Source organism: Phalacrocorax carbo, chromosome 2 (assembly GCF_963921805.1).
Source record: "Phalacrocorax carbo chromosome 2, bPhaCar2.1, whole genome shotgun sequence".
NCBI classification, from domain to species: Eukaryota; Metazoa; Chordata; class Aves; order Suliformes; family Phalacrocoracidae; genus Phalacrocorax; species Phalacrocorax carbo.
In genome coordinates, this window is record NC_087514.1 from 94658685 (window position 1) to 94682345 (window position 23661).

Sequence of the window (23661 nt, forward strand, 5' to 3'; positions counted from 1 at the left end):
AAGCAGAGAAAGGGGAGTATGCTAGAAAGTTTATGTGCATCAGTTTTACCTGACATTAGTATCATTGTAATAAAAATACAAGAATATCATTCCATCCTAATTATCTCAGCTAATAATAATTCTTTGATTAGACTATTTTTAATAACACTAACAATGTATTCTTCCCACGTCTGCCTGTAAAGTGTGTTTCCTTTTGATCACAACAAGATTTTGAAGGTGACAAATTGATTGGAATTGAAGCAACCTGCTCTGTAGCTTGGATGTAACAAATGAGGTGTGCAGGAGTGCACAGACTTCTGTTTGTACTTGGCTTCTCTGAGCTGCTGGAGTGTGGGATCTGTGGAGGCAGGGGTTTGGTTTTGGACTTTTTCCTCCCCAGTCCATCTCTGAGATGTGATGGTTGGGCTGAGGACACAAGTTCATCTCACTTAAAAGAGACCTTCAACTGAAGAGTTTGAATTCCAACTGTTTTTCAGGTTCAAAGATCTTCTAGATCTCGGGTTGCCAATCTGACCTTGTTATTGATTGATTATTTCTTATGTGTTCATATAGTTCTGCCACGGCACTCACTGCTTCTTCAGTCAGATTTTGCCCATGATTCATGTGACAGCTCATCCACAGGGGGATGAGTCGCTGAAATCCTAGAGGCCATCCTTGTTTTGTCCTTAGGTTTTTGGGAGCAACTCCATAGAGTGAGTGGGCTGGTGATGCCAAGGGCTGTTGACATCCCTGGCCTCTCTCTATTCCCAGTCATCACCTCTCTTTGCTTCAATATACCCCTCTATAAACTATCAGTAAAAATACTTCCTGTCTCCTGGTGAACATCATTCAGCTTAATGACTGTTAGTAAAATGCCTTGAAATATTTAGCTGAGAGAAGCACACTTTAGAAGTGGGATGTAGGTAAGGTTTCGTTAGGGGCATACTGGCCACTTAATGGGCTCTGACATGTTAAAGCAATTTCCAGGGGAATCTGGTGATTCTCTTTGCTGGCACTGTGATGTGCTCTGGGAATCGTCACCTTCTCCAATGCATTAGGTAGTCAGTTGTTAAAACAGAAGGAAAACCAAAGACAAATAGTTAAACTGAGCCTGTAGATTTTTTTGTTCATTTAAATAAACATAGGGCTTTCTCCTTAGCACCAAAAACCAAAAAAGACACTTGATAGCATGGCTCAGAAGTGAATTTTTTAACTTTTACAATTAAGATTCAGCAAGTGGTGTCTATAGTGCTACTATGTAGAAATGTTTGATCAAAATACAGAACACAAGACACAAGTGGAATCACACATGCTTTATTTTAAATTCTTATTACACTGTAGTTATAAAAAGTCTGGAATCTAAAGCAGGTTTATATGCAAGAGCAAAAATGGATAATTTTATTAGAAGCTGTAGACTCTTGTATGACTGCTTAATTACTTAACAGGGGTTGTCACCTTGCATTTACAACACACTGTTCAGTCCCTTGTACCCCAGAGTACTTATATAGAAGACTTTGACATTGCAGAGTTTCTAATGTGGTCCCATAAGCTGTACAAAACAAGGGTGTGCCCATGCCTGAAGTGAAAGCCCCCCAAAGTCTGGTGTTCCTCGATCCAGGGGTAATCGTTGAGCATATGAGGTTGTATGAACCTTTGCCTTGTTCCACATCCTTTAACAAAAGAACAACCTGCATTTCACCCCTCCCAGGACTTGCTTATTTTTAACAGCTGGTCACAGGTTTTGCAAGAGGCCGTGTGTGGCAAGAAGAAGAGCAGAGGGCAAGTCATCTCCCTTGCTTTCTCACTAATGAGACCACAAAATGGCATGGCCATACACAGTACAGTAAAGCCCCAGTGTTTAATGAGCATGAGGGTCCTCTTAGTTTCTTTGGAAGGTCAGGCAACTCACCTGTGCTGTTAGTACAGGACATGCTCTTACACACTGTGGCCAGTGGAGAGGAGTTGCTGCAGCTTGTGGCACATGCTTCTTTGCCTCATGGAATAAGATCCTGAGAAGGATTTCAGGGGAGATGAAAAATGCACACACACACCCCCACACCCCTGATGCCCTAGAACAATGGGGTACATGGCTTAGGATGAAGCACTACCCTGCATGGAAGACTAATGGAAACCACAGATTCAGAGCCACTTCTGGGCCAGAAGGTCCTCAGGGGATGAGTGATGCCTTGGAAGGCCCTGCTGTACCTCACAGAGGAAAATGCTGTGAGGAAGGCAGGAAACAGATCCAGCTTGTGGAGTTTCTGACTCTCAGGATACACCTTTACTCCTTTTCCAGCTGAGCTTCTGTCTCTGTATAGTCCTGAGGTTGCTCATGTAACAGGACTTCATCCTGCAGTAGCCATGATTCCCACAAAGTTTTGGGCATGGTTTAATCTAAACTCATCCTCAGGTGTTTAACCTAAACTCACCCCTAGCCCCAGCGCAGGGTATTTTCTAGGCTTGTGGGGCTGGCAGGAGAAGACCCTTAGGCTGTCCCCTCCACTCGTCTCTCCTTCACCCCATTTACCAGCTGGCAGAACCTGAACTGCTCTGGGGCAGTGAAACCTTCCAACACACACACATGTGGGAAATGGGGCTACAAGGTGGCTTAAGGAAAGAAGAAAAGGCAGAAAAGAATGAAGAGAGAACACATCATACACAAGAGATGTGACCAGCAAATGAAAGTTTGGTGTGATGAACTTTGAGCAGGAGAATGAAAAACTCTGTATTTTCATCAAGCAAAGGAGAGGAACAGCACATGAACAGCATATGGGGTGGGATGAGGGCATGAAATACAAGATTGAGTATGTGTGGGTGCCTGCACACATGAAAAAGTAGGAGAAAAACCAAAGGAAAGCAACAAGAGGAAACAAGAAGCTGGGAATATTCTGGAGATAACACATCCTAAGAGATGCTTCCAGCAAAGCAAGCTCTCCATGAACTGGGAAATTATAACACTGGAAGATAAAGCAGTCCCTTCAGCTAGAAATACCTGTTTTTATTGCAGAGTGAATGATTTACCATAAGGTTGTGTAATTCAGTCTAAGAATTTATAACACTGGGTTCTTTTTTTTTTTTTCCTTTTCAGTGAAATATCAGGCCTTAATTAAAACTAAAGTTCAGACTACGCTGGTGAACACAGCTTTTCAGATTTCCTTGCAGCGCTAATGCAAAAGACCATAAATACAAGCGAACTATAGGAATAACATGGCCTAGAATTGCCTTTAATGCTATATGTCTAGTTTTAAATCATTCACTCTTCAAGGGATTTTTCATGCTATCCCCAGTCTTACCAATTAGTTTTCTATATCAAATTTTGTTCAGCACAAGGATGACCAAATTAACAACAATATGCAGACTTCTATTTCTTCCCTCCCACCCCTGCAACATGATATTTTGAAATATAGCTAAATGAGAGATGAAGGCAGCACCTTGGTTCATGGTTTCTGAATCTGGACATTCAGCTCACCATACACATGCCTCAAAGCATCACAATTCAGGCTTGCAATCAGCTTTCGTGACCCTGGTCGTTTTGGGATGCATTTTACTTCCCAGATCAAGGTAGAGTTCGTTGGGATTTGCCTGTAGGGAAAAATGAAAGTAACAATACTGTGATCTGTCAGCCAGTGCTCTCAACCTGACCCACAACTGGAGAAACTAAAGGTGGACAGTATAACACACCTCAAAATTTTATATTTCACTCATTCTCATGTGTCCGATAAATTATTCCTTCCATCCTCTATTCCTCTCAGAACTGTCCGTCAAAGCCTTTTCTAGCCTTTCCTCCAGGCTAATTTTAAATTTCCAAAATGAATCCATTTTCTTCTGTCTCCTGTCACCTCCTTTCACAATCACTTTCAGGATGACCTTCTTTATAGCTAACATATATTTTTTCTACTTTATAATTCTATTTTACCCGTTTATTATAGCCTGTAGCCTGTTGGTGATTCCTTAAATGGTTAAATAAGTCCTTGTTAGAGGTGTCCAGGGCATTCTCATGCAAACCAGATGCAGTGCTGACGAGATGCTGAGCCCCTTGCCAGCCCTGTACCACCCTGCCATGGTTGAAACATCAGCAGATCTCCTCACTGACCACTTCAGATGACTTCCTCATGTCCATACAAATAAGTCAAAGTGTTCTTGGGAGTCCAGCTGTTAGCAGTTACTCTTTTACAGTATGTATGACTCTGGATAACTCATACTATAAAGCAACTGTATTCTGCACTGCCCTTGATTTTCAATTTTTGCTATAATTAAGGTGCACAGAGAGCCTCGAGTATTGGGTTTCTGTGTTTTCTCAGTGCTTTCATTATATTTTGTGTGCAGATTTTGAAGGATGATATTGATTAATTGATTGATTGATTATATTTGGGGGATGTCAGGATACAGCTGCTCCAAAAGAACCAATGGAGAAGGTAGCATAGTGGGGAGCTATTTATAAAAATGAATATTCTTCTCCTCAGCATTCAGTAAGAGGATTATGAATTTAGCCAGTGTTCTCATCTCACATGGCTGTGAGATAACTGAATAAAGTAAAATAAGCCTAAACTTTAGTCACCGTTTCAAATTCTCAGCTGGTAGAATTTGGCGCTCAGATGCTATATCCTATGTCAGAGTCAGGACAGAAATGACTGCCCAGGCTTAGCACAAGTTGCCACAAGACAAGAGACCTTAATTAACTCTAAATGAGGTAGCCTGAGAGCCTCCCACCAGAATATTTGTTTCAGTGAAAGTCTGCCCCTGCTAAAATGGGAGGTATTGTAGCTCCTTAGAGGTTAGCTTAGGTGTCTCCACATGGCACTGCATTGCATTTTGCATGTACAGTCATAGGTACTCTGGGGCACGTACCCAGTTTTAGAAAAGAAAAAGCAGAGGAAGATCATATTTTGACGTGAGCATGTAAAGATCGCTTCCAGCAAGTGTTTTCCCTCTTTTTATCTTTGTTCTTAATAAGAGATATTCTGTACGCTCAGCTGGCCTGCCTGCTCCACAAAATGCCCGCTAAAATGGTAGCATGATAAAGTAATGACTTCAATTGCTGCACAAGGTTAAATACGTTTTTAAATTTAGAGTCTACGGGAATTATCTGCAAGGGATTATCTGTATGGGAAGTGAAGAAGATATTATACAAGTCTGTTGTGCAGCAAGGTTCAGTCTACTTTCTTGAGCACTTGGGGGCCAAATACTCTAAGAATTAAGGTTTCCAGACCACATCTTCACAGTGCCCCAGTGAGAGAGGGTAGCACTACCATCTCTGGTTTAAAGTGCTATAATCTCTGCATATGTCTTTATATTTTTATGTAGGGATATATATATACACACGCACATATGCATGCAGGAAGACAACAGCTGTGCTGGAAAACCAAACCCACCTTTTCCTGTTTGTCTACTGTCCTACTTCTAAAACAACTTGCTTGTCTCTACAAATGCTAATATTATCTGAGCTTTGACATGTAGAAACACCCAAAGTGACTTACCTGCTAGTGTGAATGCATGCTTGGCTAAAATCCTTTTAACACTATCCATCACTGCCTGGTTAATTCTCATTTGTCATGCAAAGACTATGCCCCAAGTAGGAACTGCTGGTGCCAAAGGCTTTTCCATAAGTCATGCTCCTCATCTGTCTGAGGCTAATAGCTAAATATCACTATATATATAAATATATAAAATCTTTATGAATAGTCAAGACTGAAGCCCCCAAGCCACTTTATTCTCAGAATAATGTTGTATCAGCTGGATCACACATACCTGTTTTGTGGAGTCACCCAAGTGATACAGAAAGGCTACTTTAAAAATACAAAGAGGTCAAAAGTCTCATCCCCACAAAGAACTGCAAAAGCCACATCCCACATGTGACAGTCCCTGATGGACAGGAAAGCAGTGGAAGGGTGGAGAAAGCCTAGAATAGGTTTAATTCCCTTTGCAAATGGAGTAAAGCCGCCCTAATCTGATTTTCCTGGGAGAGAATTCAGTGATGAATGGTTCTGTGTAATATGCTGAGCCATCACCACACCAGAGCCATTTATCACTGTGAATGCATGGAGGCAGATGTGATTATTATTTAAATAAACTACAGCTGCCCCCTGCTCTGTCCTCTGTGTGTATAACCTGCAGCCTTAATTCGTCTCAGAGAAGTTAAATCTTAAAATGACTAAGCTGATCCATTTCCATTTTAAATGATACCAAGGGCACTACTCAACAGGGGAAAACACGGTGACTTGAAGGAAAATGACGTCCGCTCTGTGAGTCATTTTTCTCCTTAACTCCTGTGCCTTTGATGCACCTTATAACTTCTGCACCCTTCAAGGTGAGACCAGCCCACAATAGCTTTTGGGTTGGGAGGGATGCAGAACAACAGGGAGCCTGGCACGGCTGGGCAGCAATGAGGGCTATTGCTGCAACTTGTGTAACTCATGTGGAACATCCTGAGTCATGTTCAGCAGTGTCTGTGACATACCATGTGCACAAAGCAAGCACAGTGTGATGCCCTTTCACAGTCATTTTTCTATCCAGCTCCACTCTGGAGTCTGGTTTTGATCTTTTTATCCCTGGCCCAGGTGCAATCAGGCTCAGACCTCCCCTACTGGCTACAGATAATGCTGACAATTTATGCAGCTGCTGAAGCACAGGCAATTTTTCAAACTCCTTTTGCACAACCTGGGAACCATCAGCTCAGGTAATGATAGATAACATCGCTTTGGCTGCCCAAGACTAAGCAATGGCTGCAAAATTTTCCAAGGATCCCAGTTATATATCCTAGAAGTGGCTGAAGCTGAGCTTATAATACTAAACTCAAATGAAAAGAGTGATAGGAAAAAACTTGCTTAGTGTATGTGTATCACTGTCAGCATGAGATGCAGCTCTGAGTATAACAAAGGTGACTGAAGGAGTTTCCTTTTCCTCAGGCTTGGGAGCACTCTGCTCCCTACGTGCCTCTGTGCCAGGGCAGCCCTGTGCAGTGGTGCTACTGGGGGAGCTGTGTGCTCGTATACTGGCTGCAGCCATCCTGGCAGGCTCTACTGCATGCAACACACATTTCACGTCTTGACATAAGCTTGCAAAGTTCATCTGAGGTACCTGAACGTCTTGTATGATCGTGATTAACATGAGTGGAGAAAAGCCCTATTTTAAGGGACATCATTTGCACATAAGGAGCGAGTGGCAGTAAACACTTCATGTGTAGGATAAACCTGTCTTTCTTCCTGTGATAGCAGCTTGTAGGAGCTATTGTCAAGCACTAAAAGTAATGTAATATAATGAAAAAGTAAACTTAGGCTGCATTAGCAACCACCCACAACCACTACCCCTTCCTCCAACGCTGGTACTGAACAGATGAAATGCTTGCACAGCCTCTCTGGACAGCCTGACTTCTTCTGACTATTGAGACCTATAGCTCCCTTGTGTATTGAATTTTGAAGTAAGGAAATAGTGTCTGAATTGAATTATTTGGTGCCACATTAGTTAAGTGTCTCTGATGAGCTTCCTCCTGTGAGCAAGCAGATGAACTCCCAGCTAGTCATGCTTTCTTCCCTACCTGAACTCCTTTTTCATCGTTCTCAGCACACCAGGTCCCTCAAGGCGGAGCGTGACATTCTCCAGGGTTTGCTTCAGAGGATTGGTGAATTCCACAGTCACAGACATTTCTTTATCAGCTACCATCTCACCTTGGGTCTGCAAGACAAGGAAAGGACAATGCTCCACTAGCCTATAATAATAAAATGCCCTACAGTGAAATCTGTAGGGTTAAATACAGAGTATTTGGAAGGAAGGAGAGAAGGGGGAGTGGAGCACACAGCAAAACAGCATGAGGCAGAGAAAGCCTAGTCAGAAGAAAATTGTTGGATGGACCAACAGGTACCACTGCAGATTTTTCTACCCATTGCCATTTCTCCTGAAGTCACATGGTAAGTCAAGAGGCAGGCCCTCATTTCCATAGAAAAAACAGAAATTTGCATGCACAGGCCTGGAGCTGAGTGTCCAGCTGAGGGCGAGTCCTGCCTCTCTCCCAGATTCTCCCCCCCTTCCCCAGGCTCCCCACCAGCGCTGACGTGCATGGCCTGCTCAGGATGTAGGCAGGTCTTATTACCTTAAAATAGAAACACCAGGTCACATTGCCTGCATCCCCCAAAAGCGTTATGCCCATCTTTCCCCTACCTTGCAACCACCTTTCGTGCTTTGAAGAGTTTCTAACCCTGCGCATGCAGTGTCTCTAGACCTGAGAGCCAGTTGTCCTCCAAACCCCTTATATAGCAAAAAAGCAATACATTTTGCACTGGAAAATATTAAACTGCAAGACTAATGAACAGTGATCTCATTGACTTCCACATGTATTACAGCACACAACTGAAGAGATCTGTCTGTCCCTTCAGATCCGTGCTGGTAGTAAGCTGCCTGGAAAACACCTCCAAATGAACGTGTTTTTAAAAAAAGACTACCTGCATGGGGATTATGGTTTGGTTTTCCTTTTTTCCCTAGAAACGCATAGTTTCTCACAGAATATAAGAGGCTCAGGCAAGGGCTTTCAACTTATGGCTCGCAGATCCTAGCTGGTCCCCGGACTACTTTAAAGGGTCTTGAGAAAGGTAACAAAACAAGCACCTTGTCAGTAAATTTAAAGTGCTACACTGGGGTCTACAGCCCTACTGCAAATTTTTAAAGGGTATGACAGCTGCAAAAAGCTGGAGTGACTCTGGACTAAGGGATCATTCTGCACCAAATACCAATACATTGACCAGAGTAAGAATAAGATGCTCACAGCTAAGCTCTCAACAGCATTTGGCCACCCGACTTTGCAAAAAGACATCAGTGGCATTTTCAGAAGTCCTAGCCCAATTAGAGGACTTATGTCCTCCTTATTTTGATTGCCCATTTAAGATCACTGTTACATGAAAACGTCCTGAACTCTCACACATGCAACGGAAACCATGATCTGTATTTGCCAAGCTTATTTTTGTAACCTGGTCTCAAGCTAAATTAGAATAAGGCGCAATTTCCTGCATTGTTAACTCTGAAAGTCTCCTTAGACCAACAGAAAAAGATCAAAGGTATATCTGAAGACACGAGGGGAAATATATTTTTTCCTTCTTCTCCCTTATTCTCACATTAAGAACTCCAGTCTGTCAGTCAAACTCAATGAAGAAATCTGACAAGAATTCTAGGGAGATAAGCTTCTTCAGATTTCTTAAAAAAACAATAAAGCAAAGTTTCCTATATAAGTACATAGGTATATACCCACATGCACACACACACTCTCTCTTAAATAAAATCCAGCTATTAAAATTTCAGCTTATTTTTATACATCACAAAGAAGCAGAGAAGAGACAAACTCAGTTTTATGAGAAGACATGGTTATTGGACAACAACCTATCTCATATACTAAACATCTTTTCTTCATAACACTAGGGAGTATAAACTATTTTGAAGCTGAAATCTGGGATCCTGTGTAAGATGTTCTGTTTAAGTATTGAATTGAAAGAACTGTCTACTTTCAAAATTTGGTTACTGAAGACAGGTATTTGAAGTAGATTTTTATCTGTTTTGTTATCTCCTCTCCAGAATGCTCAGTAAATCAAAAAACTTTTATTTGAAAATGCCAATAATCTGATCAGATCAGTGACATTTCTGCAGACCACAAAATATTTTGCAAACTTCACTGCAGTTTTGAACTACAATTTTAAAAAGCTTTTTCTGCAGAAAGGCTACTGTTTCAGATTACTACATATATTATTATAGGGAAACATGAATATTGGTTCAAATAAATATACAAGGGGGAAAAGGTCTATAAACTTAGATTTCTTTCAAGGTCCTGAATTTTAGGGAGCTGCATTCATGTTTATGTAAAGCTTCCTGAACAGGTGTTCTGATTTTTTTTTTAGTATTAGGAAAAAAGTAGATCCAAATGACACCATTCAAAGCAGATGAAGGCTCAACGCTTTTGAAAATGAAGCAATTTATTTGGATGCCCAGTCATGAGTTGAGCATGCTAAATCTCAGCCCTGCCTTTGCCATACAACATAGGGTCCTTGTCCTGTCACAGACATTACACTTCTAGATTTTCAAAGGTACCATGCCATCATCTGCAGAAATGCTTGAACTTCCAGGGAAATCCACCAACAGTACATTCACAGAATGGCAGGCAAAGCACTGAAATCCTGAAAGCATCGTCCCAAATGGATGCTGCCTGTCCAAATTTGGAGGAACTTTTGATACCACCTGCAGGAGCTTTCCAAGCAAAATCATCTCAACAGCAGTGTCCTTAATTCTTCAGCAAGAGGCCCCTGTGCTGTGATGTTTTAAATACAACAGACTTCTGAAGTAGTTAAAAACTTGAATGACTTGAGTGAGCAACCTCTCTTATCCTTTGGGTTCCTCCAGCTTCCTCAAATCTTTTCCCCTCCTTCCTCCACTGAGATCACTTCAGCTTTCTACTACCAGTGATGCTGTTATTTTGGCTTGAGACATAAAGACATGAGTCTTTAATGTAGGGATACTCAGAACAATATATAACATACCTATATACCCTTGTACACTCCAGCCAGCTGCTGCTCTATAAGGTCCATGTTAGACTGAAGGTCTAATGTGCACACATAACACATACACGGCCCCCATCCCAGAAGTCAACGTGACAGCCTTTTAGAGAATAGCCCACGCGCATCATGGTGATCACTCCCCTCCACCCCAGCCCTGAGCTACCTTGATCCTCAGGGTGGGAATTTCCAGGACTGTTGCCTTCTGCATGGCCAGAATCTTCCCTGTTTCATCAATCCGTGCCGTTACGAAGAAATGAAAGGAGGCTTGGTCCAGCAGGTCACTCAGGTACTCGCTTGATTTGATCACAACATCAAAATTTCTGGCTGAGGGGAGAAACAGGAAAGAAAAAAGGCACCTGAAGCAATCTCACAGCTAGTTGGTCCTCCCACTATGGCTAGTGTCATGAGTGCCTTGGAAAAAAGGTGGCCTGCCACCGAAGAATGACTTTGATTTTTTTGCCCAAATTATCTTCATTTCTTTACCTCACCATTCCCTCTCTTTTTTCCCCCCTTTCCTTTTAGGCTGTGAGTACCCTAGGGCAAGGACTGGGTTTGTGCACAGCCTCTGCCCAGTGCCTGTCACCATGGGCCCAGGTCACTGTTGAAGGTTTCTAGCTGCTACCACAAAATCAGTGAGAAGCAAGACTGGTAATAAGCCTTAAACTCACTTGATGTGCTCCCCCTCCCTCCCTCTCTCCCTCCCTCTCTCCCTCCATCTCACTCTGTATCTTTTGCAAAAGCATTTCCCATAATTTGCCAAAGTGTCAATTAATTAAATTAGGCAAAGTATTTCTCATTGGTGTAAAGTAAGTAAATAAATAAATTAGCTACGATCTAATAGAAATTTACAGTGGAACAAAAGATGAACTTTTCTGTTTAAATTTGATCACCACAGGAAAAAAAGAATAATAGACTTCCATTTCCTTAGCAGTGGCTGGGCTGGTAAGTTGCCAGTACCACTTACTGCATCTGGGAAAGCCAAGGGAGACACAACACCAAGCTGCCTTACAGCTTTTAAATAAAAAAATGAAAAACTAAATATAACCGAGTAGATGTGAAAGCACCTTTGAAGGCACTGGAAGGTTTAAGCTATTCAAATCCTCAAAGATGTTTTCAACCCACACAATTCCTTTAATCATTATTCTGAAAATCATGCATTTTCTTCCTGTTTGAAAACTTAGTTTGCTTCATTCTTTCTGTAGCATGAGCTGAAAGAATACCTTTGACACATCTGTATTATATTGTAATTTTTTCTTGCCTCCAGATACATATACACATTTCTTGCCATGAACAAAGCCTACAAATTCTGCCTGAGTGCCTTGGAAGGTATCCTACCATCACACCACTGACAGAGTATTCTCACACAGTTGCAAATGATCACTCTGCCTCCCTTCACACTGCCCATCTGCTCAGACACCGTTCCTGGTTGCACGCCTACTCCCTTCCAAGGCAAAGCTGAAAGAATTCGTGTTCAAGTTTTATGTATCACCTTCAGAGATGGCATAACTGGTGAGGGTTTTTTTTGTCCTGTTGTGGGACAAAATGCTCCACAAGTCGATGGCTGTAGCTCAGCTATAAGATAACTTCCACCTTAAAGGTGGTAATGCCTTAAAACATGTCTCCTTGGCCAGAGGCAGTGATGGGGACATACTTTTGGTATGCATGCAAAAAAATTCACGTTCTGTTCTCTCTGGTGCCTCTCTGTAGTCTGTGTTCACTTGCCATCAGTCAATTCAGAGTTTCCAGCACAGTTTCAAGAAGCTTTTTACAAACCATTTGCTTAACTTAGAAAAAATGAATTATGAAGCTCAGTGACGCTTAAACATCATCTATTCATTTCATTTCTTGCACAGAGGAGATAGATGAGCCTCAAAGCACTGCAGAAGCTGTGTTTTAGGTAATAATACCTCACACAGACCTTTGATGCAAGAGCAGATGTAAGATTGAATTTTCCCCTGTCAAAGAAGTGGCACAGAATTTAGACTGAGCAGTTGAAAATGACTTTTTTATTGTTCCTATCCAAGTCTCCAAAAAGTTTTGCAGGATTTCAGATCAAATATTTAGTAACTGATGCAAGCCAATGTAGAACCCCAGACTGTGTTTTGATAGGCTGTGTTGGAACAACCCAATGCAACCCAGAGTCAGCCCATTTCCAGACCCCTTACAAAAGAGCCAGGGAGTTAGAAAGCACCAGAAAGCAGCTGTTAGGGCTTTCCTATAGTCTGGAGGTAGAATTTTTGTTAACCTTCACCAGTAGATCCCAATAAGTGGACTCCTACTTTATGCAGATTCATCAGCTCCAAATCAAACTGTGCAGTTTTAGATTATGCTCAAAGTGGAGGACTTTTTTTTTTTTTTTTTCACGGCATGGCAGAACCGTGATTCCACGGAGACTTCTCATTGAGACAAAACCTATCCTCTTTGAGGAGGGAGGGCTCACAGTGTCTCCTGAGCTGGGATGAGATAGACAAGACAGATAAGAAAGCTCAGAGGTCAGCCAGCATTGCTGTGATCCAGCACCAGACCCAGATCAGGAGGCCCATCCTTTGGCCTCCCAGAGTCCTGCCACCTCTGCTACGCTCAGCAGAGATTGGTTTTGCCCAGTAGCAGCATCAAGAAGGCAAAGTCATTGTTCCTGACTTTTTCAGTAGGGAACTCAAGTAGAGGATGCTCAGACTTAGCCTCCATATGAACACGTTCTCATCACTTTTGCTGAGCTGGAGGCACTGACACAAGAGCACAGGGCAGTCAGAAGAACAAGTGATTGGCAGTCACTTCTTGCTGGAGAAGCCAGGGATCTACAACCAGCCTGCTCCATAGTGCTTTGGGGTACAGCAGATCCTCAACACTAGCTGCCTGTTTTCTGAATGGACCTGCCATGGCTGACAGAAAATAAATTAATGTCCACAATAAAAAAGAACACCCCTCTTCCTACTTTGAGCAGTGGAAAATCCTGCCCTCAGACATGTGAGCTAGGCTGCCAGGAACTGCTTTCCTCATGGGAGGAGGGAGGTAGGATCTTCCCACCACAATCCAGAGGGTACTAGGAAAAACTAATATGGTATCTGTAAAGATAACTCACCATTGGGGTTCCTGCCCAGCTGTGAAATGCCCCTGTTTTATAGTGGCACACTCTAGTTACAAATCAACAGTTTAGGTCACTGTAAATATAAAATCCTGAACCACCCTGTCCTCCAAAGCCAGATGTGCACTTGGCTCTACTCAGAGTTTGTCATCTTCTTTCAGGTAAGACAAGATATTAATCTTTTCATCCCTGTAAATGACACCCTGGGGAACCAGAACTTCCCTTCACTTGCTGAGATACTGCTAGGAGACTAAAGGTATGAAAAATGATACCTTGCAGCTTAATACCCGCACTCCTTTGCTTTCTTTTGTACTAAATAAGAAAAATTAACAGTTCCCAGACATGCAACTTGGTGTAAGAGAGCATTACACAGGGAGAAACAGTCTGAAGAGAACAACCTCAGCTCTAAACGACACCGATGGCAGGTCCAGAGTTGGGAATGGAGTGCCCTGATATCTGGCTCTCCTCCCAGCTAGGGTAGGTACTCCTAACCCTAGCTACTAGCATTGGCTCTACCTATGGGTAGAGACATTGGTGACAGATAATGACAGAGAAAAAAAGCTAGCAGGTTTGAAAACAGCTATCAAGTCTTACATGAAGAAGGTTCCAGTTTTGCACTGAAAGAGTGTTTCTTGAATTCATTTTTTGTGACTCCGGTATAAAACACTATGTTGCCTGACAGGTATGTAGTAACAGTGTAGTAGTTGCGACTTTTGTTCCGGAAAGTTATAGTAACTTTAAAGTCGCTGCCAATGACCACTTTTTGCACTTGGAAGTCCATGTCAACATCCGCCTGTGGCTGATACACGATATCTTGGGTACTTTGCTTTTTAACACCGTACATCACAGCAGTCTCAAGAGCCAGTCTCTCCTCCTCTGAGCCTAGAAATGAATGAAAACCAAATTTAGAAGAGAAGCAGCAGTACTGCATTAGCGCACTTAGCGATCACAAGGGTGCATCTTCCATAGTTTGTGGTAGCTGAAATGAATGGATGAGGACAGTGAAGCTTCCTGTGGTAAAGTTACTATTAGGAGGACTTCACAACTTCCAACTTAAAGATTCAAGCCATATCAGATAAAGTGGCCTAGCTTAATTGATATTAATGGAGCTGCACTAATTCACTCTGTGCAAACATCTGGCCTGAACAGCTGCACAGAATGCCTTCAATTGTTTTGAATGCTTTGAGTTACTCCATGACTACCCTTTGTTTTCACTACAGCTTACTCAGACCAAAGCATTTCTGAATAGCAAGTTCTGTGCTGTTATCAAGGCATCTTCAGTGTTTCTGGGATGAAGTTACAAATAAAGAGTTCCAGAGGGCACCTTGGCAGTTTTTCATGCAGGTCCTTCAGTGCCAGAGATCTGTAATTCCTCCATCCAAGATCCGACTGAGGTAAATCTACAGCGGTATGGTCCCACCCCATTTCAGGTTACCTTCTTGGAACTTGTACTCCTCAGTAATCTCCATCATTCCATCACCCCCAATTTCCTTGGTCACAATCAACTGCCCAATATGGGCTGTATCAATTTTTTCTATCAGTTGGGTTCCATTTTTCTCCCTTCTTGAGTAAACAATATCACTATTCACCTATAAAATCAAATGAAAAAAGGTTGAGATACACGGAAGTAGAGAGATGAAGGGAAGCCAGCCTAGCTCACCTCAAAACAATGACACATTGACTTGAAGTCCCACTCACATTGAAGTCCCATGTTTAAAATTAGTCATATGCTACAATAGTGACTAAATTAATTTTACTACTCGCAGCTCCAGAATAACACAGTGTAAACTTGAGTAGGGTACAAAGATACTGTTTGGACTCGGGGACCATGATTACTTATTCCTTGCACCGAAAAGCTTTAGACCATAGAGAAGTGAATGCTTCATAGATAAAATACCTTTATTCTCTTCTGTCCTAAGCTATGTACAATTCAATTAGAGAGAGACTTGCTCTACAGCTGCTGCAATACCGGGCACACCAGCTCTGGTGGTGCAAGAAGTTAAATTCCAGACCAGGCCCTCTTGCTCCTTATGGAGCCATTTCCCTCTCAGATCTGCCTGTCAAACCACCCATGTGAGCTCTCCTTGACACACTGCAGCCAAAATGAACATGGTGAGCAAAGACCTCTTTCAAATCACTGCATCCATTTTGACTGAAATAAGCAAGGGAGCTTTAACATAAGCAGCTTTGCTGGCAAGCCTGAGAAGGTAACAGCTAACAAGGGATGAAGATGAACAGCAACAGCTAGTGACTCGTTTGCCAGCATAGCTAGAATCTAGGAAGGATAAATGACCACAACCTGAAGTTTTATCGGAGCCAGAGTAGCGTTTTCTGCTTATTACATTGGTGAGCAGAGATTAGAGAAATCTCTGTCATTCATTAGAGCCATATCACACCTACTGGCCTGCATGCCAAAATATAATTATGAGATTTTTCTTTGATGTGGCGTGTATGTGAAGTAATTTCTCAATCCATGAATTGTAGTGGAGCCCTATCTTCTGTCTCACCTATGGTCCCACTGATACTACTTAATGCACTAAAAATTTTCAGGTATGTACCTCAGCATAGACAAAAGGAGCATCAAATTGGAAGCAAACGTGACCATGTTTAATGGCTTGAACTGAGGCTGGGCCACACCTGTACATACCTATGGAGAGAAGAGAGACAAAGTAAGAGATTAAATAAACTTAAAAACATGTCCAAATGTATATATTTTCAAAGAAAAAGAATTCTTGGGGTTTGGTGAACTATTTTAATAGTTTACAGGACCTCCTGACCAAGAAGCGAAAAGCTTGATTTCTGCTACCAGCCCTCTAAACAACACAGACTCAAATCTGAAACAGCCTAATTGTTTGGTACATTAATGGCACCATAAAGTCCACTGTAAGTCTCAAGTGCTTGAAACACAGTTACAGATGGTTTTGGTTAAAACAAATAATTTTGGGAGGGCTCAGTTATCCCACAGACTGGGAAAGATCTCACTGCAAATTTGCTTAGAATGTCTTTTAGGAACTGGAAAATTAAGGACTGGGAAGAAATAGCTGTGGATTTTCACTTTTTCTCTCCTGCCTACTACCTACTCAGGAAGTTTAGTAAGGGCTGCAGACAAAGTGAAGTAAAATGAATTTGATCAGGGTCCTGTATATCTTCTCTAAAATTTTAGAAGCCATCTTTTTGTAACAGGACTACACCTCTTCAGTACCAAGCAGGGCTCTTCTCATGGAGGATTTTGTGCATGTGTATCATGAGCAGTGTTATAATAAGGACAGATTTATTTTAGAGCTCGAAACAAATCAGGAGAAGGGCCTGGACACAGGTGAGTGTGGTTATCTGGTGCAGGAAGTTGTCACTGGCCATATGGTGCCACTGTCTCAGCTATCGTCAGCTCATTGTTTGTCACAAAGAACCCAAGCACTGGAAAGAGACCAAAGAGAACTTCAAGAAATATTACCATCACTGGTTTCTTGGGGTGTCCCATCAACAACCTGCCATCCTCCAAAACCAACAGGAAGATCAGGTCTGGTCATCCAAGCTTCATTCCAGCAATGATAGTTCCTTGGATAGAAGAAGATACCAGAATATTAATTTCTTGGAAAGAAGACCAAAGCAAATCTGTGTATTTATGTCCTGCCATTGCTTCAATAACAACATTTGCCAATTGAGGGGTGAAAAAGTTGGGTGTTTTTAGAGAATATATTTTTTAGGTCTAATATTTTGGTATCTATCTGTTAAAACCTGAAGGTCACAATCTTCCATTGTAGTTTCTTGACTGCAAGTTGAAGCTTTTTGATTCTTCTAACATGTTCTGAATGCAAATGTCTCAAAAAACTTGCCAGTGCCTGCAGATTGTAGGGGTATATGAAGATCTATACAAACTACAATCCCTTTCCAGCCAGACACCTCCACTTCAGTGTGCCTGCTAAAGCAAGCTTTGAATCTTCTTCAAGCCATTGAAGCACAGTCTGCTTTATAACTATCAAGACTGAAGCTTTGGTGCCTCTTCTGAAGAGATTTCAGGATCAACTCTGTAACGTACAGTGTGTAGCTTTATTTTCTTGGCTTAAAACAAACACGCTTAGCTGTTTTCCATGATGGCTGAGAAAAAGACCTTGCACAGGCTTTATAAGACTATCTTCATTGGGGATTCCTTACGAGGTCTTCCCAGTGTGTCATGTCAGTGAGAGGGGTCAGATCTCCTAGAACATACAGCTTTCCATAAAACCCACCTACAACCACTGTGGGCCTAGTTTTGCCTTCAGGGCCCAGGACAGTATGCTGAAGGGTGAATTTCTGAGAGTGGTTCATCTAGGTGCTGAGGGTGAAATGCCCTCACTTGGCTGGATGTTCAGGAAAATAAGCAAACACTACAGCACCATCACAGTATGCCCAGAATGTTTAAAAGATGAGCAGAAAAGAAAGACAGATCTTATAACCTCCTGCAATGCTACTGGTGCTCAAGGGAGAGCACAAGCAAGAAAAAAAGTCTAGGAAGAGGGTCTTGCAATAAAGCTGGCAAAGTGTTTGAATTTCATTACTGCAAAAAATAAAAGAAGAAAGGAGTTGAGAAAGGGGCAAATTTGCTTGCAAATTATAGATATCCTACAGCAGATATGAATAAAATCACATCTGCGTAGCTGCTGATACAGCCCCTAGTACACACAATGATATTAGCAACCAAAATGGGGATTGTTAAACTCTGACCATTTCATTAATAATAGGTGAAAAACAGCCATGGAGCAGAGTCGGAAGGATCTGAGGCTTGTCTAACAAGACATTTCAAAGTGGAAATGAAAGCTTGGATCAGGGCGAAACTTGTCAGTTGGAGAGTTAATGAAGCAGCACTACAGAAAAAGGAAATATTCAAGGAAAATGACGCATAGTCAAAGAATTTTTGATGCTGCTGAGAGTAGTCAATGCTGAATCATGCTTGCAGAGCTTTGCTGAGGGCTACCAGAGAATGGGGACGCACTTTGTGGTAGGTGGGTTTTTGAAAACTGTTATGCCAACGTGCGAGAGAAACAATCCCTGCCCTGAAACCTTCACTGGTTCACTTTGAATCAAACTCAGATGTGTCATTGGCTTTGTGTTCTGCGAAAGAAGAACCTGAAGAGCAGGCAGAAGGGAAGGATGATAAAACCAAGCGGGGGATAACAGTGTGGAAAATGGCAGCTCTGCTTCAGTTCTGCAATTAGGTAATGCAGGTCTTTTTCTGTTTTTCTTTGTATATTCATCCTAGGGGACAGGATCTTTCTTACTGGTTTCTGTTGGTGCAGTGTTGGGTGTGATAGGACAGCAACTTTTTAAAGTCTGCTGCCATGCAAATAACAAATACACTTAAGGATATTGAATGTGAATGGACAGAAAGACGTTGCTTGTAAAGCACATGAGCATTAAGGAAAGGAGGATGAGGGAACATTTCCCTCTCCAAAATGTAACAGAAACTTCTCTCTGGTAGAAGTGAGCACAGCCAAGGAGCTGGCTTCCCAGCCGTAATTTGTTAAACTGATTCTGTATTTCTTGTATTCTACAGCAAGCCTGAGACATTAAAGAAAGCAAGAATGGCTACACAGATCAATGTAGTGACCATTAAATATTTACAGAGATAATTACAAATAGACTAAACAAAGCAATGGGGAAATTAATAAAAGATGATCAGGTGGGTTTTATGCCTGGGAGACAATTTAAGAAGGGTACTTCGTATTGCTTATGAGACAGGCACATGCTGGAAACAGCTGCTGCCCTTTCATTAGCTAATAAGCTCAGGCATTGGGGTTGAGAGAGGCACTGATAACATTATTGAGAAATTACAGAAAAGTGAGCTGAAAGTGAATGGGACAGCAGAGGTCTCGGAAGGGCTTTCTCCACGGGTCTAGACATGGATGAACCCCCATGGGGCCAGGTGGCTTCAAATAAGTTTCTGCTGAGGTACTGACATTGGTCTGCTTGGACATCACAGTAGGAGTGAGTCTTGATTCCCATCCAAGATAAATATTCTTTAAGTGTCTTTATATCATCATTAAGAAAGACAAGGAGAACAAAGTAAGGGGACAGAGGAGGTAGTGATAGGCCCAAAATCCGGCCAGGTATATAAAAATAACTTTTTGCAAAGTCTGTGTAATTTTGTATATATGTGCTGTTGTTGTCGTTGTTTCCTATCCTAAGGGAGAAGATGATCTTTAATAAAAATAAATAAATGTCAGATAACATTCAGAGGGAGCCCCACACTCAGAGATTTATTGGACTAAAAATCCTGGCTCCAAGTATCCCTGAAGTCTGAGAGTATTTAAAACCTGAAGACGGATCAGCTCCAGCAGTACAAGGCAATAGAAATGATATATTAATAAAGAAAAAGAGCTTTGCTTCCAGTTTTCAGGAGATTATAAATAAAAGTGAGAAATACATTTTAAAAAATCATTATAAATACCTTGAGCTTGCCCTCTTCAAAAAAAAAAATAAAGAAAGAAAAGAAATAAAAGAGACATTAAAAATAAAATCAAGGTTAAGACACAAGCCATTTAAAGTCTGCATGTGGGCTACTGTGGGGTGTTACAGAGTAATGAAGAGCAAGGACACAGAGGAGAAATGAAAAGAGGTGTGTAATATATTAAGTCATGCCCAAAGGGTTATGTGCACCATGTACTAATAAAGGCACCAGGAGGATAAAAGGATGAACAAGGCAGTTCAAAAAGTAATCAAGCCAAAGAAAGGCAAATGTAGGATGGGAGGATGAAATGCTAGCGTGAAGCTGTGTATGGATTTCAGTGGAACAAGGATGATTTTGAATGATCTGGCCCTGTCCCAAAAGAATGGGAAAAAACCAGGACTGAATTAAGAAGTCTTGGGAAACAGCTGGGGAAAAGAGAGGTGGGGAAAGGAGAGGTAGGGAAGTAAAAGGAAATGGCAAAAGTGGGTGAAAATTGCTTCATAGATCAGATTAGGAGAAGGGGAGAAGAAGAGATGAGACAGTGAAAAGTCTGAAGCATGGCAATGATCCATTATTGGGTGTATATGGACTGAGCACTGAGGTGGCCAGTCACTGGGTCTTGTTTCACATCATTTATAGGCAGAGGAGGTTTCCAAAGAGTGACTGTACCTTTACTTCTCTGTGAACCATAGAAGGACCAGCCCCATGAGACATACTGAGGTCCTGCTGTCACATAGACCAGAAGAAGGCAAGCAAACTCAGAACGCCCAAGGATCCTAACAGGAGGGAACAAGGCAAGAGTAGGACCACAACCAGGACCCTGGACTTCAGGAGAGTAGGCTTTGGCCTGTTTAAGGTCCTGCTTGGAAGAATCCCACGGGAGGCAGTTCTGGATCGAAGATGGGTCCACGAGAGCTAGTTATTTTTCAGGGATCATCTTCTCCAAGCTTAAGGATGGACCATCCCTATGTGCAGGAAATCAACCAGAAGTGGCACAAGGTTTGCACGGTGAACAAGGTGGTCCTAACTAAACTCAAACATTTAAAAAAGTGCACAAGAGGTGGAGTCAGGGAGAGGTGGCCAGAAGGGGTACAGAGACACTGTCTGAGCATGCAGGGACAGGTTTAGGAAAGCCTGTCTGAAACCCAGATCAAACGGAGTGTGTCAAGGGATGTGAAAAACTGTAAGAAAGGCAAGTACATCAGTGTCAAAAGGAAGACTAAGGAAAATGTGGGTCTGTTGCTGAATGGGGAAGGGGACCTGGTGGCAAAGGACTAAGAAAAGGTCAAAGTATTCAATGTCGTCTTTGCCTTGGTTTTTACTGGTAATATTTGCCCTCAGAAATCACGGCCCCTGAGATCAGTGTGGAGTTTGGAGTAATGAAAATTTACCATCTGTAGAGGAGGAACAAGTTAGAGAATATTTAAACAAACTGGACACACAGAATTCAAATGGATCTGATGGGATAGACCCAAAAAGTGCTAAGGAAGCTGGCCAATGTGATTGGAAGACCACTCATATCTGTCCTTGAAAGGTCATGGTTATTGGGGGAGGTTCCTGAGGATTGGAAGAAAGCAAGTATCACTCCTTTCTTCAAGAAAGAAGGAGAACTACAGATTGTCAGCCTCACCTTGATCCCTGGGAAGGATATAGAGCAAATTCTTCTTGGAAACATTTCCAAACATATTAAGGACAAGGTGATTGGCAGTAGTCAGCATGGATTTACAAGGCACCAGTCATGTCTGACCAACCTGATAGCCTTCTGTGATGAAATGAATGTCTAAGTCAGCCTGGAGATGGAAAGGCTCAATAGGATCTTATCCATGTGTATAAATGCATGGTTAGGGAGTTGGGGGGAAGAAGACAAAGCCAGACTCTTCTCAGTGGCCCCCAATGACAGGACAAGAAGCAATGGGCACAAACTGAAACACAAGAAATTCTGTCTGAACGTCAGGAGACACTTTTTTACTGTGAGAGTGGTTGAGCACTGGCACAAGTTTCCCAGAGAGGTTGTGGAGTGCCTATCCTTGGAGATATTCAAAACTCAACTGGACACATCCCCAAGCAAATGGCTCTAGCTGACCCGGCTTTGAGCAGGGGATTGGATGACATCCAGGGATCCCTTCCAGTCTCAACTATTCTGTGATGCTGTGATACAAGCTTCAGATGTAAATGAACCTAATTGTTTTCCTTAGATTCCCTCGTGGTAGCAGATTATGGAAATCACATAAAAGAGGTTACAGCAACAGGTCCAGTCATTTCCTCCACCACAGAATGGGTTTATTACAGTTTTAATATAAAGACTTCCAGAGATTAAGTTGTTAATGACACATGCTGATGACCAGCTATGCTGCTGAGTTGAAGATTTCATTGACACAAATCAAGTATATTAACACTGAATAGGACAAGTATCTCCTGAATATATACAAAGGTCACATTCACTGTTTCACTCTGAGGAGGAGAGGCTTGAGGCCCAATAACCCACACATAATTTCTACTGAACAGAGCATATAATCAATATGTGCTACACTTGTTCTGTCAGACAGGAGACAGTAAGATTTTGAGGAGGAAGTTAGAGAACTGTCTCTCCAAAAGAATACATAGACTCTATTTCTTGTTCCTAAGGAGTTTTCTTTTTATAAATCTGGTGACAGCACTTCAGTAACTTGTATGATACCTTAGCTTCTTTCTTTTTCAACTGAACTGGATTTATTTTGGAAAGTACCTATTTGCAACAGTGACTGCATGTATGCAATGTAAAACCAGCCTACAAATATGAAAACTGGGTAGAAGCAGGACAAGAAGGTAATTTTCTATAGATACTTAGGTATCCCTTTGAGCCTGGCTCCAGATTGATGGAAGTGCCCATCCTACCCCTTTCCATTTTTAGAAATGGCCTGGCCCTAAGGAGCACAAACCCATTCCAGCTCTCCTCCAGCGTGCTTAAATGTGCACTATACCAAATGGTAACATTAGTAGTGGGATCCCCCAGGGTATGCCTCTTTACATGACAAGCACTTCATATTAGTCAGCCTACTAACTATCCATTCATTCTGTTTTACATAAGCTAGCAGTGTTCTTTAATGCACAGAGAAATAAATAAAACACAGGCATTTCTGTCATGTTTTTTACTACTTATATAATTGACACATTAAAAGCATTTGCGAGGACAACTCACCAGACAGAGTCTTTTGTAAGTTTGGTGTCTATTTTCCCTTCGTCATCCAGAAAGAAGTCCAACTGTAAATTAGCATTGTTATCATGGGCAGAAGAATAGTTGGTAACGAGTCTTGCAGGTATCCCCAAGCACCTCAGAACTGTGGGAAAGAGAGAAGTGTGATGAGAAGGACAAATATGAGGACTGCACTTGTGGATGACAGGATGAGTATGGAGAAACTATTAATAACTAGAATAAAATTGAAAAACTCAGTCAAATCAACCCAAATAATTCCTCCTATCTGCCTTTATATAGAATAAGTTAAATATTTTATTTGGTCCCAAAATGATGACCATATGAAATTGTACAATGGTTATAACCTAAGCAGATGACTACCAATAGTTTTAGAATAGTCTTGCATAGTGACCATACTGTAGCTTTTCAGGGCAAATCTGGCTGCTTGACCAAATGTGGTATAAAGAAAAAT

At 41.8% G+C, this 23661-nt stretch overlaps 1 protein-coding gene across 1 annotated transcript in view; it reads right to left on the reverse strand.

The window, feature by feature from the left end:
• Nucleotides 1-1279: 1279 nt before the first annotated feature.
• Nucleotides 1280-23661, reverse strand: part of F13A1 (coagulation factor XIII A chain) — a 59747-nt gene continuing 37365 nt past the window's right edge. The window contains exons 8-15 of the mRNA XM_064443551.1: nucleotides 23196-23334; nucleotides 17045-17148; nucleotides 16152-16240; nucleotides 15029-15182; nucleotides 14188-14475; nucleotides 10672-10832; nucleotides 7514-7650; nucleotides 1280-3561 (exon numbers count right to left, since the gene is read on the reverse strand). Coding sequence (XP_064299621.1) covers nucleotides 3417-3561; nucleotides 7514-7650; nucleotides 10672-10832; nucleotides 14188-14475; nucleotides 15029-15182; nucleotides 16152-16240; nucleotides 17045-17148; nucleotides 23196-23334 — 1217 coding nt within the window. The 3' untranslated portion in view covers nucleotides 1280-3416. The remainder of the gene's footprint in view (nucleotides 3562-7513; nucleotides 7651-10671; nucleotides 10833-14187; nucleotides 14476-15028; nucleotides 15183-16151; nucleotides 16241-17044; nucleotides 17149-23195; nucleotides 23335-23661) is intronic.